The sequence below is a fragment of the Drosophila subpulchrella genome, chromosome 3R (assembly GCF_014743375.2).
Source record: "Drosophila subpulchrella strain 33 F10 #4 breed RU33 chromosome 3R, RU_Dsub_v1.1 Primary Assembly, whole genome shotgun sequence".
In the NCBI taxonomy this organism is placed as follows: Eukaryota; Metazoa; Arthropoda; class Insecta; order Diptera; family Drosophilidae; genus Drosophila; species Drosophila subpulchrella.
The window spans coordinates 12,344,947-12,362,412 of NC_050609.1; the positions used below are offsets into that span (position 1 = coordinate 12,344,947).

General features: G+C 44.7%; 4 protein-coding genes across 5 annotated transcripts; 2 read left to right on the forward strand and 2 right to left on the reverse strand.

Moving 5' to 3' along the window:
* Positions 1 to 1,768: 1,768 nt before the first annotated feature.
* Positions 1,769 to 8,664, forward strand: LOC119556769 (probable multidrug resistance-associated protein lethal(2)03659). Its single transcript, XM_037869198.1, has 8 exons — positions 1,769 to 2,391; positions 3,713 to 3,798; positions 3,868 to 4,015; positions 4,079 to 4,254; positions 4,312 to 4,502; positions 5,029 to 6,635; positions 6,702 to 8,343; positions 8,409 to 8,664. Exons 1-8 carry the CDS (start codon positions 2,315 to 2,317, stop codon positions 8,442 to 8,444), a joined length of 3,963 nt encoding a protein of 1,320 aa, XP_037725126.1. The 5' UTR covers positions 1,769 to 2,314; the 3' UTR covers positions 8,445 to 8,664.
* A 918-nt stretch (positions 8,665 to 9,582) lies between these two features.
* On the reverse strand, positions 9,583 to 12,491 carry LOC119554962 (GPI ethanolamine phosphate transferase 1). Its single transcript, XM_037866092.1, has 2 exons — positions 11,708 to 12,491; positions 9,583 to 11,645 (listed from the first exon to the last, which is right to left on the reverse strand). Exons 1-2 carry the CDS (start codon positions 12,483 to 12,485, stop codon positions 9,694 to 9,696), a joined length of 2,730 nt encoding a protein of 909 aa, XP_037722020.1. The 5' UTR covers positions 12,486 to 12,491; the 3' UTR covers positions 9,583 to 9,693.
* A 306-nt stretch (positions 12,492 to 12,797) lies between these two features.
* LOC119562977 (GPI ethanolamine phosphate transferase 1) lies at positions 12,798 to 15,554 on the forward strand. Of its 2 annotated transcripts, none has more exons than XM_037876153.1 (2): positions 12,798 to 13,605; positions 13,668 to 15,554. In XM_037876153.1, the coding sequence occupies exons 1-2, from the start codon at positions 12,840 to 12,842 to the stop codon at positions 15,422 to 15,424; spliced, it is 2,523 nt and encodes an 840-aa protein (XP_037732081.1). In that variant the 5' UTR covers positions 12,798 to 12,839; the 3' UTR covers positions 15,425 to 15,554. The 2 variants fall into 2 exon arrangements, with proteins under 2 accessions (XP_037732081.1, XP_037732082.1); XM_037876154.1 differs by having other exon boundaries at positions 12,798 to 13,587.
* Positions 15,555 to 15,747: 193 nt separating this feature from the next.
* LOC119562978 (glutamate-rich WD repeat-containing protein 1) lies at positions 15,748 to 17,285 on the reverse strand. Its single transcript, XM_037876156.1, has one exon. It carries the CDS (start codon positions 17,156 to 17,158, stop codon positions 15,806 to 15,808), a length of 1,353 nt encoding a protein of 450 aa, XP_037732084.1. The 5' UTR covers positions 17,159 to 17,285; the 3' UTR covers positions 15,748 to 15,805.
* Positions 17,286 to 17,466: the final 181 nt, after the last annotated feature.

A 17,466-nucleotide genomic window follows, 5' to 3' on the forward strand; every position in this document is an offset into this window, starting at 1 on the left:
ATTTAATGATGGCTTCGGCTGAGCATCGGATTACCAGATGCAAAACCAAGTACAGCCGCCAAGGTATCGAAATGTCGGCGCCAAACACACACTAAGCGAACTTACATAAAACAGCTTTTTTAGGCGCTCTCTAAAAATTATTAATATTGACATGTACGGATCGTATAAATATATGTAGCTATAGATCCGCACATTGACCGCGCCTTATAAATGGGTAATGGGTCCGACGTGTTGCTACTAGCCGAAGTATCATTCTAATTCTGAGTAGGACCAGCCCCTCTTGCACCTTGGCGTGATCAATTGGCTGCAGCTTTAATTGCTTCAAAGGTACCGGCTTAATAATGGGAGGTTTATTGTCTGGTGACAATGAAATTGATGTAGGTCTCCAAAATACTGAAAAACTTTGCTTCTTGTCGAGTACTTAAGACTTCTCTAAAGTAGAGATAAATCGGTCTCCAGCTGGAAAATCCAAATTAATCAATTCATAGAGGAAACTTAATTAGCCCTAGATATTTAATATTATGTAGACTTGGAACCCCAAATTCTTACATTTTTAAATGTACTTACTACTCAAAATAATAAATAACTTTTCTAGATCTTAAAATACTGAAATTCCATTTATTTTTTTAATTATTTCATCCCAAATTTGTCGGTGGGTCAGTGGCACCATTAATAATCTCACTATCATTTCTATGGATCATGTGCATATGAGTATAAATAACTTTCGACACAATTTGTTCATAGTATTCTTATGAATATCTTTTTATAAGTCGGCGGTGAATTGTAATCTAATCGAGAACTTCCTTTCACTCAGGGCCATCCAATGCAATATTGTGATTACCCACGATCTCCACAAGCTACCCATCCCGTCGGAGACCCACCTACATGCATACCGATTTTGTTTGTTGCTATGCGTTATCTTATTAATTCAATTAGCCATCGCGGATACCGTACCCCGTCGTCAATCACCCCTCTGAATGCATTGACCATCATTAAAGATAACTCGAGATTTATGAGAGTTTGAAAAAATGTTCAAATTAAATGAAAGCGATTTAGTGAAATCAATCAAATTGTGTCCTTTTGTCAATTTTTTGGAAATATACAAAGTTCAAGTCTTTTTAAAAGTAACGTTTGATTTGATATTTTTTCAAACTATGTTTTTAATTTGTATAGCATACTTTTAGTCCCTTAGTTATTTGTGAAGGCCTGAAAGTATGCAATATAATAACGTTTGATATGCAGATCAGCCAAGAATCCCACACTTCCTGGCATCGCAAAGATTGGGATACTGTGGTTCCGGACACTTTATTTGCAAATTATACTACCTTCATTTAAACATACAAAGTATAACGAGCATTTAGTTATCAACAGAGCTAGACAGCTAGTTTTTGAGCCAACAATTTAATATCATGTTTGCTTGTCTGATAAAAAAGCGTATCATTATTACACATTGGTTATAACTGATTACTAGAGCAAAGTGTCATGCAAAACGAGGAAAACACCCGTTGGCCTGCTTATCATACGATGGATGAAATCACAGAGCCCCCACAAAAAAGAGCTAGAGAGTGCCGGCATCGAAGAGCTATACCGAAAGAGTGATAGTACATCACATTAGAAGCCCCATAGAGCAAGCAGTTTAACGCTATGGAGTCCACAGAGCGGAGCTACAAAGAGCCCCGGAGATCTTTCCAAAGAGCGCCGTACCGATCTTAACCTGACACAATAAGCGCAAAGAGAGCTCAGTGGGGCAAGTATTAAAGGTGGAGCTCGGGAGAGACCTCCATTAGAACGAGGCGGACCGTCGGAGCGAGCACATAACCGTGGGTAGAATAGCGCGTATTGCCATGTGTACTTCTATAAGTTCCCGATAATTCCGATGTGCGACGGATGAAAACACATACAAAACGCAACGCAACCAATGACGAAATTCTGTTTCGGCTGTAACAGATAAAAATACTAAGTATCTGAGAGTGAAGTGATCTTTTTGAACCGGTACCCCAGCATTACCAATAGAGCGCTACCAAATCAAATGCCACGCCATTTTACCTGCACTGTGCTAGTGGAAAAGTTTACTCCCTTCAAACGCGAATAGAAATCGAATTCGGATTTATCTTTTAATTTCGCTAGCAATTTCCATCTGGTTTCTATCTGGCTAATACAAAACTAATTATATTAGTGTTGAGCGCGTGTCCGCCCTCGGATCGAGAAGTGCTAATAAACCGCGGCAGTCCAAAGACAATACCGGTGACCAAACAAGTCTCTTGTAATGCTACATTCTATATAGTGCAATTTAACTCCAATCAGTGCAATCAGCATGCAGTCGATGAAAGCCGATGAACTGCCGGAGAATCCGCGGGAACGCTCCAATCCCCTCTCCTCACTCATGTTCTGGTGAGTATACTGGGTAAAAATTGTAGCTTTCTAGGGTATTCCCGATAGAAATTTTTATGGTTTGTTAATTAAATGTCAGTCCAGCGTATTCATGGCGACAAACATTTTAATAATAATAACAAAATTGAAACCCCCTCTCGTCTATAATACATATATCATAACTTTAAATAGAAACCAGTTTAGAATTTATTTTAATACACGTTTTGTTCAAAAATAGAGCGTATTGTAGTACAAGAGGAGGTTTCTTTTATTTGATTAAAGCTCTGATGATAAGAAAATTTACCCCATTGGTGACTAATTTAGGTGTTATTTTTTCGTTGTGCCTTGAATGGGGGTTCAAGGGGTTGGGAAACAGACAGCGTGACAAAATAGACAACATGTTGATTATTTCATTCAATGGTTCGCTTAATTTGCATGGTCGAGGCGAGGAAATCTTTTTGCATTTGACTGGATATTTAATCAATTGGTTTCCAATTGAAGGCGACACTTAGCTATAGCTTAAACTGTTGGAAATCATTTGAGGGGGAATCCACCAACGTTAAATGCAAAAGTACCAATGATATCCAAAGGTGATATCTAGCTAGGTGGAATAAGTACTGCCAAAGTGATAAAAATCAAAACTGTGAAAAATGCGAAAAAAACAAGCTTTTTAGAAGAGGTGTGGATACACCCAGCAAGGTTTAACTTTCACATACGTCACGCCTATCTGACAACATACATCGTTTAATTTATAGAGGCTTCTGATTACTGATTAGATTTCATTTTTAAATAGAACAATTAGTTGAAGTTCAGCAAATTTGCCGAATAGTTATTTAATCTTTATAGATTTTTCTTTGTCATTCCAAACTGAAACAATATTATTAATAAAAATCACTGGGAACTTGCCACTTGCTCATTTGTGTCGGCTTATCGTAAAATATAGATGCATTTGTCGGTTGCTATAAAAACATGTGTATACTAGGGTGTAATTATGGGCTATTTATTTGTTAAATCAAAAAAGGGCAAGTAATCTGAAAAAACTAACCTCATATGCACATTACGTTCGAGCTATTGATTTGATGATGATGAAATTCGAGTTGGAAAAACTCAACTCTAATTTGCGTTAGAGAATTTCGACCGTGACAAACTCTTTTTATAAAGCCACATTGGCGGGCAACTGTTTTTTTTCCTGATAAGCCCCAAGGAATGTCGGTTGTCTGTTCATTTTTTGAGAAGAAAGAAATTATCAGTATCAGTCTCTGATAACAGAGAATCTTCGCTAATTATGTTTTAATTGTACCCCCAATAAAATCTACCTACGTGATGCTTTTCCAATGTGAAGTTTTGCCATGCCCGTACTATTTAAAGGGCGGAAGAAGAATTTGGAACAAAAGGATCTCTATCGAGCCCTCAAAGAGCACAAATCGGGTAAGTTTCTTGAATTAAATATTACATATTTACGTACATATTTTAACGAGTGTTATCTTTAATCTTCAGACTCCCTGGGAGATCGTTTGTGCACAGCCTGGGATGAACAGGTGGCCAAAAATGAGACTCCACGTTTGGGCCGTGCCCTAATGAAAGTATTTGGCTTTCGGTTGTTCCTCACGGGACTGTCTCTGTTTGTCCAGGAATTCTTAACCAAGTAAGTAGTATCCGTCAAGCACCATCAGATTTAATACTAACCCATCTGTTGATTTTACTATAGAGTCACCCAGCCCATATGCTTGTTTGGAGTGATGGCTTACTTTGCCGGTAATGATCCGGATCTGACCAAGGCCCAGTTATATGCAGCGGGTCTCATAGCAGGTTCCGTATTTAGTGTGCTTATAGGCCATCCCTACATGTTGGGCCTTCTTCATCTGGGTATGAAGATGCGCGTGGGTAAGGTTTTTCTATTTATTATAGATGATAACATCAATAACCGTCTCCTAATTGCAGCACTAAGCAGTCTCATCTATCGCAAGGCTCTCCGGTTGAGTAGAACTGCACTGGGCGACACGACAGTGGGTCAGGTGGTCAATCTTTTGTCCAACGATGTGGGACGCTTTGATTTGGTTCTGATCAACGTGCACTACCTGTGGATAGCACCGTTGGAACTGATCGTAGTCACTTACCTGATGTACCTTGAGGTAAGTGGATTTTTCGGAAATCTGAGAATGTTTCTAATCGAAACCTGAAACCGTTTCCCAAACCATCCTCTTTCGAACAGGTCGATGAGTTTTTTGAGTTTTTTAAACGTGACCCATCCTTTTAAAAAGCTTATAATGTCACATACGTAAGTGCTGCACAACAATGGGGATAATTTTTGTATATTTATGGATAGATTGAATACCAGTTAGCCAAAAAAGGGTCAGCTTTTAGCAAAATAAGATATATTTGCAACCGAATCCCAATTTTTTTTACCAATAAAACTGTTATACCTTCCGCCGGCTCACAAATATAGATAGCTATCAGGCTATCAACAAACGATTGTGTGTTGTTATTATTAATTACTTTTTGTGTGCACACTATTTTGGAAGACTAGATTAGGGAAGTACTTTTTTTTTTGAGCGAGAAATGCTAATAAAAACAGATACGCATATTTATGAATTAAATTAAATTTTATGATCCGCAGTTGTAACTGTTTAATGTATTTCTCTTATTATTATTTTATAGATTGGCATATCTTCCATTTTTGGGGTTGCGATAATGCTTCTCTTCCTGCCCTTTCAATCCTACCTCGGCAAGCGGACCAGCGTGCTGCGCCTGCGCACCGCCTTGCGAACGGACGAACGTGTCCGGATGATGAACGAGATCATCTCGGGCATCCAGGTGATCAAGATGTACGCCTGGGAGAAGCCGTTCGGAAAGGTGGTGGAGCTGACCCGCTTCAATGAGATGCTGTGCATCAAGCAAGTCAACTACATCCGCGGCATCCTCATCTCGTTCTCCATGTTCCTGTCGCGCATTTTCACCTCCACCAGTTTGATTGCCTTTGTCCTGCTGGGAAATGTCCTGAATGCCGAGAGGGCCTTCTTTGTCACTGCCTACTACAACATACTGCGTCGCTCGGTGACCATGTTTTTCCCGCAGGGCATCTCCCAGTTTGCCGAGCTTCTGGTTTCCGTTCGTCGCTTGGAGACTTTTATGCATCGTCCAGAGACACTAGTCAGGGATAAGTCGAAGATTAGTCCCACCCCAAAGGCAGAGTCCCTGAATGGAGATAGTCCCAAGAGCAATGGCCTTTCGGAGAATCTGATCGAGTTCAGCCAGTTCCAGGCCCGCTGGGAGAGCCATTCCATTCCATTCCATTCGTTGGATCCCACTTTGGAGGACATAAATCTCCAGTTGGGACGTCGAAAGTTGGTTGCCGTAATTGGACCCGTAGGAGCGGGCAAGTCCAGCTTAATCCAAGCTGTGCTCGGCGAGCTGCCGGCGGAAAGTGGTACCCTTAATGTCAATGGCAGTTATTCCTATGCCGCCCAAGAACCTTGGCTTTTTACGGGCACTGTGCGCCAGAATATCCTCTTCGGCTTGGAGTGGGACAAGCATCGCTATCGAACGGTGGTGAAAAAGTGCGCCTTGGAAAGGGATTTTGAACTGTTGCCCTTCGGTGACAAGACGATTGTGGGTGAGCGTGGAGCATCTCTCTCCGGCGGACAGAAGGCCAGAATCAGTTTGGCTCGAGCGGTGTACCGACGAGCTGATATCTATCTTTTAGATGATCCCCTCAGCGCTGTGGACACCCACGTTGGGCGCCACTTATTTGATCAGTGCATGCGTGGCTATTTAAGGAGTGAGCTCGTCATTCTGGTCACGCACCAGCTGCAGTTCCTGGAGCAGGCAGACCTGATAGTTATCATGGATAAGGGTCGGATTAGTGCCAAGGGCACATATTCATCGATGAAGCGCAGTGGATTGGACTTTGCCCAACTGCTGACGGCGCCAAATAAGGATAATGAAGATTTTGACGAAGACGTTGGGGCAGGTGGTGAGGGTCTGGCCCTTTTGAATGTGCCCTCGCTGAGCAGGAGGGGCAGCAAGAACAGTAAGCCGAGCACCCGGAACAACAGCTTCACCTCATTGAGCTCCATGGCGGAGTCAATGGCCCAGGAGGCTTCCCTGCAGCTGCAGGAGACGCGAGTGGAGGGCAAGATCGGTCTGGGCCTGTACAAGGAGTACTTGACTGCCGGTAGCAGCTGGTTTATGCTACTCTTCATGGTCTTTCTCTGCCTGACCACTCAGATCCTGTGCTCAGCAGCGGATTATTTCTTGTCGTACTGGTAAGCAAGAGGATGGATCTCTTCTTTCTAAGATACAGAATATTAATCCCTTTTTTGACTTTGTAGGGTGGACAAAAACGTTTATGATCAGAAGAACATTACTGAGGATCCCCAAGACATGTACTACTTTGCCGCCCTTAATGTAGCCGTAGTGGTCTTCACCATCATGCGCACCATGCTCTTCTACAAGATGGCTATGAAGAGTTCCACTCAACTGCATAACTCCATGTACCAAGGGATTACAAGGGCTGCCATGTACTTCTTCAACACGAATCCCTCGGGACGGATCCTTAATCGGTTTTCCAAGGATCTGGGCCAGCTGGATGAGGTCCTGCCAACAGTTATGCTGGATGTGGTGCAAATATTCCTCACTCTAATTGGCATTATCATCGTGATTTGCATCACTAACCCGTACTATCTCATTTTAACATTAGCCTTGGCCATTATTTTCTACTACATCAGGGAGTTTTACCTGAAGACATCGAGGGATGTAAAAAGATTGGAGGCAGTGGCCAGATCACCCATATACTCTCACCTGAGTGCCACGATTACGGGGTTGCCAACCATTCGAGCCTTGGGAGCTCAAAAGGAACTTATTGCGGAATTCGACAATCTGCAGGATTTGCACAGCTCTGGTTACTACACCTTTTTGGCCACGAACCGCGCCTTTGGTTATTACCTGGACTGCTTCTGCACTTTGTACATTGTGATAATCATCCTCAACTACTTTATAAACCCACCGGAAAGCTCTGGCGAAGTGGGCTTGGCCATCACCCAGGCGATGGGCATGACGGGAATGGTGCAGTGGGGAATGCGCCAGTCGGCGGAGCTGGAGAACACGATGACCGCCGTGGAGCGAGTGGTGGAGTACGATGAGATCGAGCCGGAAGGAGAGTTTGAGTCCCGCCCCGGTAAGAAACCCTCACCGAGTTGGCCCGAAAGGGGTGAGATTATAGCCGAAGATCTGTGCCTGCGCTACTTCCCGGATCCGCAGGCCAAGTACGTTCTCAAGGCGCTCAATTTCCGTATCTTGCCACGTGAAAAAGTGGGCATCGTGGGTCGAACTGGAGCTGGCAAATCATCGCTGATCAACGCCCTTTTCCGGTTATCCTACAACGAGGGCATTATCACCATCGACGAAAGAGACACGGCTGATATGGGACTCTTTGACCTGCGCAGCAAGATATCGATTATACCTCAGGAGCCAGTGCTTTTCTCGGGTACCATGCGTTACAACTTGGATCCCTTCGAGGAGTACCAGGACGCCAAGCTGTGGGAGGCGTTGGAGGAGGTGAAGCTGAAACCCCTGATTGCCGAGCTTCCCAGTGGACTGCAGAGCAAGATATCCGAGGGAGGCAGTAACTTTAGCGTGGGCCAGCGCCAGTTGGTGTGCCTGGCCAGGGCAATTCTCCGGGAGAATCGCGTCCTCGTGATGGACGAGGCGACGGCCAATGTGGATCCACAAACCGATGCCCTCATTCAGGCTACGATTAGGAGCAAGTTCCGGGATTGTACAGTGCTGACCATAGCCCATCGTCTGAACACGATTATGGATTCGGATCGCGTTCTAGTCATGGATGCCGGTCATCTTGTAGAGTTCGGTTCACCCTACGAACTTCTAACCTCCTGCGAAACGAAAATTTTCCACGGAATGGTCATGGAAACTGGACAGAACACTTTCGACAGTCTGCTCAAGGTAGCCGAAAAGGTGAGTTCTAAATTGATCACTTACTATCCATCCTTTTAGTTACTTAAATTATATGTATCTTACAGGCCCATTTGGAATCAAAGAAGTCTAAATCAGAGTAGATTAAAGATCTGGTAGTTGCTTACCAAAAAGGTCTCATTTCCTGGCTGTAAGCGCCTGCAATGTTGTACCTAATCCAGCCAGCTGCATTTAAGTTAGTTTTCTACCCTAAGTATTATGCCTTCCAACCTTACTTACTTATAGGAAGCAATTCTAATAGAAATACTGTAAAAAAAAAGAATCAGCCCAACGAATGGTAAAATATACAGAGTCTCAGAAAAACTGGGTTGTTTTTCTATAAACATTGTTGAAATAAAAATACTTAAATACAGAAAAAGCTTTAAGTGTATAGAATTTACTAGTTAGATGCCTATAGATAGGAATATTATACGCCAAATTACCCCATCGCGAAACTAAATAGATAAAAACAAGGAAGGAAAACAATGAAAACTCATCTAAAGGGACAAAAGGGAAATGGAGATAAGCAAGCAACAAATCGCGACTGAAATGCGCCACCTACCCCTGATCTCAATATATGGTTATGTGGGCGGTAGAGAGATTTGAGCGTTATGGGCGTTAGAGTGGGCGTGGCAAACGTTTTTTGGATCAATCGATAGGTATTGACAAGACTAATACTAAAACAACACAGTTATCTAGCATAAAAATTGTGGGTGCCACAGGTTTGTGCAGTTTGTGGGCGTTAGAGTGGGCGTGGCGTGTTCGCGTAACAAACTTGCGCTGCGCTCAAGGCTACGGAATCTTAATCTGAAATCTAAATTCTCTATCTTTGATAGTTTCCGAGATATCCGCGTTCATACCTACGATTTTTTGAAGTTTGTGGGCGGTTTGTCGGCGTTAAAGTGGGCGTGGCACGATGCTAAAACAAACTTGCGCTGCGTAAGAAGCTCAGGAATCTGCATGCCAAATCTCAATAGCCTAGCTTTTATAGTTTTCGAGATCTCAGCGTTCATCCGGACGGACAGATGGACATGGCTAGATAGACTCGGCAAGTGAACCTGATCAAGAATATATATACTTTATGGGGTCGGAAACGCTTCCTTCTGCCTGTTAAATACTTTCCGAAGAATCTAGTATACCCTTTTACTCTACGACTATCGGGTATAAAAATAACAATTTCAAAGAACCTCGGTTTATTATAAGTTTACCACTTACGAGTTTACAATACATACAGATTTTTGATTTCAAAAATCAAAAATTCGTAAGACTTTTATAGTAGAAGTTCAGTGAAAACTTTACAAAATTTTGAACATGTGGACCACAAATTTGTTGAAGTTTTGATAATTTATCGGATCAGACCTCACTTGTGGCAAACATGGGGTTGTCACCCGTTTGTCCCTTGAGTTGGGTTTCTTCGAAGTTTCGTCTCCGGATCGGAGGTCTGATATTCTTAGTACCTCGGAAGAAAAAGGCGACAGTGGTGTCGCAGATCAAAAGCAGGACTACGGTCAGTTGGGCCAAAAGTGCAGTGATTACGGATGGGTGGACTGTGGGCCAATTAACGTGATGTGGAACAAACACAACGAAGAACAAAACGACGACATTGCATATGAGCATTATACTGTAGAAAATGGAGCGCATCTCTTGTCGTCCAAAAGCGCTCAGTGCCTTTAAGCTGGAGAGGATTATCACCAATGGTATTAGCAAATGAATGAGCACTAGGTATGGCATTGGTCCGCTGCAGGAATCCGGAAGGAAAAGCCGCGCGGTGTTGGCCAAATAGGTAAAGCTGCTCAACCAATGTCCAGTTCCGAACAGTGAGACATATAAGTACAGTAGAATCGATACTGCAAAACGATAGGACATCTCGAGATGCCTTGGGGGAGTGAGTGGTCCATCCAGCCTTATATCCACATTATCTTCCTCATCGGCTATAATGCTCTCCTCGTGCACCTCTATACCCATTTGGTACTCAATGATTAATCCTTGGGCGAAAAGGGATGTGTATGAATCACTTAGAAGTGCATGAACTGTTAGTAAGTTAAAGCGAATCATCTGTAGGCGAGATAGGGGACAGAAACTTCCGGAGTATGGGATCGAGGCACAGGCATAGATCAGGTACGTCCAGTGGGCAGCCATGATGTATAAAGGAACCGGCTTGCCCATCTCCCTTAAGTAGATTCCAATTCCTCCAACGATCAGTATTCCTCCATTGCTCAACCACACCTTCCACTTGTGATTCTCGCCAAGGAAAAGGGGACGCAGAATCACCACCAGCATGCTGATTGTCTGTAGAATAACCCGGTATTTGGTAGTCATCAGGATCTGCATTCCCCTCTGGGACCATAGGAATCCGCTCAGCAGGCATACGAGCGCCAGCCAGGCCAGGAACTTTGCCGTAGGATGGAACCAGGCACGTTGGTTGTAGATGCTGACACATATAATGTAGGCCAGACTGAAGGGACAGCTGCAGTGGAGGGCCACAATGATTCCTGCTGCGGGGGCTATTATCCATCTTAGATGCTTGAGCGGTTCGAAGATCCAGCCACCCTTCAGGGGCAACTCGGCAATGGTCAAAGTCCAGATGACAAAGGGCACCACCAAGCAGATGACCGTCCAAAATGAAGCCCACCGTAGGAAGACCACCTCGCCCAGCAGAAGTCCAAGGGAGCCCTGTACAATGGTGAACCATGTGAGGAAGCCCCTGCGTTTCTCCTTGGAATCCCAAGATTTCCTTGACAGCTTCAACAAAAGGAAGAATTGCCAGCCCAGAAGAGCCAGCACCGTCGTGACCACCGAAGGAATGTGGTAATATCCATAGTAATACTTTAAGGATTTCTGAGCCACTTTGATAGCCAGCATGCTCGTCTGCACCGCCTTGCTTCTCCATCCCATATCCATAAGTCGATCCATCTGGTTCTGATAGTAGGCAATCCTTTGAAGATCCAGATCCTTGGTTGTCGGAAGCCAACTGTTTAAAAATGCCTGTTCGTGACGTCTTATAACAGCCTTGGCTTGAGCCAGAAGTTGCAGAGCATTTAGGTGAATTGCTTTTCTCTTGTATTCCCGGGATACCTTCAAATAGCCCAATGGCAACGTGGCCAGATTATTAACCGGTGGTGGCAAACCAATCAAGGCAGACATCAGAGGAGCCAACTGAATCTGCTCCAAATTGTGGAGCTGCATGGTAACGTTATTGCCAACCACAAAATTTAAGGTGGCATTATTGGTTGTGTGATTGATACCTGCTCCCCAAAGAAAGAAGGGAGTATCCCTCTCTTTATCCGAACCGCCACCATGAGAACCTAAACCCCAAGATGATACCATTTTCGGAATATATGCATATAATACCCGATTTAATACTCACCCAAAATGCTAAGGCCGTGGGCCGAGGTTAAAAGGTAAGAAGTTCTATAGTCGTTAAAGGAGTTCTCGATCAGTTCATAGGCATCTCGGATGTTTCGCTGGGCATTGTGGACCTTTTTCAAATAAGCCTTGTCAACAGGACTAGCTCCACCGACGTCTTCCAGATGTACGAACACCACCAGCCTAGTTGAGTTCTGCAACTTTTTCAAGCAAGCAGCATTCAGCAGGCGGACGCGAAGATCTGCTAGGTCCGAGATCTTAAGAACAGTTCCCTCTTTGGAGGACAGGGTGCGATTGAAGATTGAGTCGTGTTTCTCAGCTAACAGTAGCGATGGCATCTCATTGAATCCGGCGAACAGGGCCACTTCTGCAGATCGGGTCAGAGTGGGAACACTAGTTTTGGATATGCCTACGAGACCCTCGCGCTGGATTATATCCCGCAAGTAGGAAGACCGACTGAAGTTGGGCGAGAATAACGTATCCGCATTCAGGCCTTCGAGAAGGAACACCACCAGCCGATCGGCGGCTGCGGGAACCCCCATCTCTGGCAAAGTCTTCTGCGGCTCCAGCTGATCCTGCGGTCCGGGCTGATAGTATATGCCCAATAGGCACGCCATCAGCAGAAGGTGCACCAGCACCACCTGCGCTTTCCACATCTCCATCAGATTTTTTATTTTTCTTACCAAGCGATTTGTGAGGCGACGATACAACAGGAACGACACATTGACGACAACTAAATAGAAGCACCAGAGAAACGTTTGAAAGAGCGCCAACTTCATCTTTGAAATATTCAGAAGTGAGATCTTAATCGAAAAAAAAACGTTCCTGAGTTCCTGAAAGTGGAAGTATATTTGCTAAAACTAAACTTTGCTAAAACTAAAACTTACCATAAAATATCTTAAAAATTTAAAAAAACTAAAAACCCCAATAAAATATTTTTTTAGTTTAACAAATTTTAATTTGATAAGAGAAACTTGTTCGATTTCTATAAGTAGTATATTTAAAACAATAATATATAAGGTGAAAATTTAAAAAGAAATTGTAGCATTGCTTTCCGGTTGTATGTCATAGCAACCTTTGTAAATGTGAAAAGAAGTTTATAGAGAATTGAAGAAAATACTATATTTGAAATAATGTTGGAATCATATCATAGTTTTGCGCTGTTCCAGCTGCTTCTGCTGCTCTCAGTGGTGATCATTTACCTTCGATCGACATCTTCGGGCAGCTTGGAACCGCAAAAAATGGAGCCGTCGAAGGAGCCTCCGCCGGCCGATCGCCTCGTCGTTTTTGTGAGGGACGGCCTCTCTGCTCAGACCTTCTTGGGTAACCGGTGTAGAAATATACCCCGACTGCGGGAAATCTTTCTTCATCAGGGTCTAGTGGGGATAAGTCGGCCGGAGACAACCACATATCACTCGATATCCCCCTACATTTCCTTGTTTTGCGGCTTTAATGAGGATGCGGCTAGGGTGGCCCGTGGCTGGATGCGAGGTCCAGCGCCTATTGACTCAATATTCGATCGGTCTAAACTCAGCTTTGCATGGACCACGGCGGAACTACTCTTACGCTTTCCCAAAATCGACAGACCCATGCCAATGAGGCTCCAAACCTATGATGCAGACGTTACAAGATCCTGCTCCGAACTGGAAGATGCCGTCTGTCGGTCAGTTAAAAGTTTTCTATTCGGTGAGTCCCGTCAGTTTCTGAACTCCACTGGAGTCGTATTCTTTATACATATGACCGGAGTGGAACCATCGTGCGAAAGCCTTCAGCGGATTCAAGAAAATGTGTGGAAGCTCTACGAGCGTTTTGAGAAATCTTTTCCCGGCCAAAGAACGGCCTACTTGTTTACATCCAATCTTGGGGATCCAAAAACGCAAAGTAAGCATTCGATTGAAGGTAATTCACAGGTAATAAACTAGTAATACCCATTCATATAATTTTTGAATATTTGCTTTCAGGCTACTGCAGTCTGGCAGTTGAATCTCCTTTCCTTCTTTGGGGCTCTGGAGTTGCTCATATAAAATCCATGCCAGGACGTAGCTTTTCGGCCAATGATACGGGTTATAGGCTGCCCCTGCATGTCCTTAATCCTCCTCACATCACAGCTCTTATGAGTGCCCTGCTGGGAATCCCACCTCCAGTCAACAGTCGTGGAATGCTGCCCAAGGGAATGCTGAATGCCAGTCTGCGCTATGAGGCTAATGCCATGTTGACCAACGCCAAGCAGCTCCTGGCTCAGGCTCGTCGGCTAAGGGAACATCATCCCAAGCGAATTCCGGCCTTCTGGCTTAACTTCCAGATGATGGATAGCTTCCTAAAGGACTCTTTGGGTCTTAAGGAGCAGCATCGCTTCAAGGCTCTTTTGGAATATAGCTGCAACTTTATGCCCGTGCTGGTCAAGGGAATGGACTATTTCAAAAATTACTATAGAAAAGTTTTAGTTATAGCAGTGAGCTTTGCTGAAATCGGTTGGATATATTGCCTGCGTTGTCATCTGTCGGTTGGAAGAAAGAGCAAGAACCAAATGGATATTCAAGAGGTAAACTTTTCAAAAAAATTAGTTTTCGTCAGAGGATTTCACCGATTGTTTACTGGTCTGTTGGTGATTTTTATGATGCTCGAAAGGATTCCCTTGATGGTGCAGGCAGTCCTGCTAACACCTTCTCTCTACTGGAAGGTGACCCTTAAGATTGTGAGCGAGAGACCCAAAATGGTGTGCCGGAAGAGTTTGATTTCCTCCGCTTTGTTAATAGTTATTTGCTTGGGTGCCTTTTACAGACGTTACATTCTGGCAGTGGGATACTTGGGATTCGCAGGCTATAACAACAGAAAAGCCTTCCGGAAACGGGGACTGCAGTTCTACCTGTGGCTACTGCTGCTCCTTGGACTCACCGGTGTATCTGCACTACCAGAATCGCTGGGTTGCTCGCAACCCCAAGCTCTCATGTTTAGCATCCTGCTAACAGTTCTACGTCCCTTGGCCTGTGGTGTGTACCTAAATCTCCTTACCTGGCTGAGCAATATCTTCGTTCTCCTTGTTGCCTGCGAATACATCCTGGTCGGCTGGCATTCCTGGATCACTTATTTGGTGTCCTGGGTATATTTGGTCTATCTGGCCATTTGGAATCGCCGAAGTCTACAGGCCAGCGAGCTGGTCTTTTTCAACCTGAGCACCCTTTACACCCTCACCTGCACCTCCTACGAATCGGTGGTCATCCAAATGCTGGCCATGGAACTGCAACTGGCTTTGCGTATGAAGCTGGAGAGGAACGAAAGCATTGGACCGAAGAGAGCTGCCCATTATATATTGGTGTACAGCTGGTACTCGCTCTTCGTCATTGGTAGCTTCCCTGCTTTCGATGACTTCTTGGATATCCTGCACGAAACCTGCTTTGGATATTCATCACTGACCTATGCCCTGGTTATGGTAATGAAGTTGCTCCTTCCCTGGTTGCTTGTACTCTGCATCCTGGCGGGAAACTACAGAAATCTGGCCTCGCACGAGCGCCAAATCTTTGTGAGGCTGCTGCTCATGAGCAGTGCCATGTCACTGGTGCTTTTGCATAGGGTCATCAGCGTGGGTCCCTGGAGGGAAATCCTCACCAGATTCGCTGAGTTTGCGGTGGTCCACGTGTTTCCACTCCTCTGGCTGCTTTTGTGGCGATTGGCGCAGTTCAAAGTGGGATCCAAGTGGATGTCCCAGCTTCCAGGATGAGTTACTGTTCGTTATGAATACAAGTTCTAGTTTTAAATAAGAGCCTTACAAATTAAAAATATTTAATTACTGAATAAAAATTACAATATTTTGAATGTTTCAAAATAAGATAAACTTTTTGTAACGAACTTTTAAAAAAAAAAAACCCAGAGTAGAAAAATAAAGTTTATTGATTTCATCATGTCTTTTGCAGGTAATTTGAGGTAGTTTTGATCCTATTATGCATCAATTGCCATCCCAATAGTTTTATTATCTGATCCTATGTTGTCAAATTTTAGATGTGTATCTCATGGCAACATATAGAATGCGAATAAACAAGAAAATTCTCTTCGAAATCGAATTTATTAGTTTATAGTTATTAGCTCATATTATAATGCGGGGTCATACACTGATGGTGCGGAAAATGTTAAGGCCACTGTGGGCTGTAGAGATTAGTACTCCTGGCATTTGAGCGTGCCAGTGTAGCTCTTTAATCTCCTTCTGGCCCTGGTGAATAAAAAGCAGCTGGGGTGGTAGCTTGCTAAGCTCATTTTCGTTCTTGGCCGGGTCCTGCACCTGATCAGTGTCTTTCTCAACAGCCAAGTCCCACAAGGCAATTTGGTCGTCGTCGCCGCCAGAGGCCAAGACGGTAGCCTCGCTGGGACTCCATTCTACAGTGGTAATGTGGTCCGTGTGGTGTTTAAAAGTGGCAATGGGCTTTTCGGTTTGAAACTGGCGAAGGTCCCAAATATGCAGGCAGCCGTCATCACCGCCACTGGCGATAAAAGGCTCAGTGCGGTTCCACGAAATTACGTTCACATCGCTCTCATGGGCGTCCCGGCAAGTAAGCATGCAGGCCTTCTGCGGCGCCGCTCGGCAGTCCCAAATGCGGATAGTCCTGTCCACCGAGCAAGACGCGAGCACGCTGCGCTCGTTCGGGCTCCATTGCAGATCTTCAACCGACTGCGAGTGACCCGCCAGCGGGCGTTGGTCCACCTTCCAGGTGCCGTCCTCCAGGGGACTCCACACGTGGATGTCCCGCCGACAGTCGCCTGTGGCCAGCACACCGTCCGCACTGGGACTCCAGTCCACCGCGAAACCCTCCTGCTGGTGGCCACCGAATGTAAACACCGGGCGTTCCTCATTCTGTTGGTACTGCTTGAGCAGCTGACCATCCTCCACGGCCTGCAGAGGTTGGGTCAGGTTCCAGATGTTCACGCGGCCTAGCTCGCTCCAAGAGGCGGCGTACACAGTGTTGCCTATGCGTCGGGCACGAACGCGATTGACGCATCCTTGGTGCTTGATCAGGGCACAGGTCATCTGCGGTTTTTTAAGGTCTTCGCGGTCGGACACATCGTCCTGATCGTCCTCCAACTCCTCGTCGTCGTCGTCGTCGTCATCGTTTTGCGTCTTGTGCATGTTGCTCATCTTCATTACAATAATGTTGTTTACGTGGGTACGAGAAGCTTGAGTGCCAGCCACCATATAAGCTGTTAACGGGAAGGACTGCCGCCCTGTGCCCAACTCGTCGGGGATGACATCGAAACTTAGACACGGAGCTCCCGTGGAAGCCTGATGCAGCATCAAGTATGCACTCTCGTCGCAGACGAGTTCCTCGTCCTCGGCCAGTACATTACCGGGTAAATATACCTCTTTTGGCATCTGAGGTTCGGCGGTTTCGGTATCCGAATCCATTTCACTTTCCTCGTCCGCAGTTTCAACCAGCTCCATACTTAACTCGTCTTGTTGGTCCATATCGTTTATCGTTTATTGAGCTCTTTGTCGCAGTACTGGTGAATTGAATTGCCTTTAATTATTAAAGTTTAATATGCTCTTAATACCACACGTGCAAATTTACATTTTAGAGAGACCGTACTACGGTTTAAATAAATGAGAATTGCCTTAAGTGACCGTCGATGACTTAGGCCCCGCTTCCGTTATGAAAAGTAGGAAAAATGGAATAAGGTAATTTATTGCACTTTATTTATTAACCAATATTTTATTGAATGGTGTTCATCGCACAGTCTATAACTCCCCATATTTTACAAAATACCGTTTTTGCC

Coding starts and splice junctions, on each gene's coding strand:
- LOC119562978 (XM_037876156.1), bottom strand. CDS start 17,158: ATGGACCAACAAGACGAGTTAAGTATGGAGCTGGTTGAAACTGCGGAC.
- LOC119554962 (XM_037866092.1), bottom strand. CDS start 12,485: ATGAAGTTGGCGCTCTTTCAAACGTTTCTCTGGTGCTTCTATTTAGTT. Junction 11,646..11,707: donor CCACGGCCTTAGCATTTTGG/GTGAGTATTAAA, acceptor CTTGGGGTTTAG/GTTCTCATGGTGGCGGTTCG.
- LOC119562977 (XM_037876153.1), top strand. CDS start 12,840: ATGTTGGAATCATATCATAGTTTTGCGCTGTTCCAGCTGCTTCTGCTG. Junction 13,606..13,667: donor AAGTAAGCATTCGATTGAAG/GTAATTCACAGG, acceptor ATTTGCTTTCAG/GCTACTGCAGTCTGGCAGTT.
- LOC119556769 (XM_037869198.1), top strand. CDS start 2,315: ATGCAGTCGATGAAAGCCGATGAACTGCCGGAGAATCCGCGGGAACGC. Junction 2,392..3,712: donor CTCTCCTCACTCATGTTCTG/GTGAGTATACTG, acceptor TCCAATGTGAAG/TTTTGCCATGCCCGTACTAT. Junction 4,255..4,311: donor GGGTATGAAGATGCGCGTGG/GTAAGGTTTTTC, acceptor TCCTAATTGCAG/CACTAAGCAGTCTCATCTAT.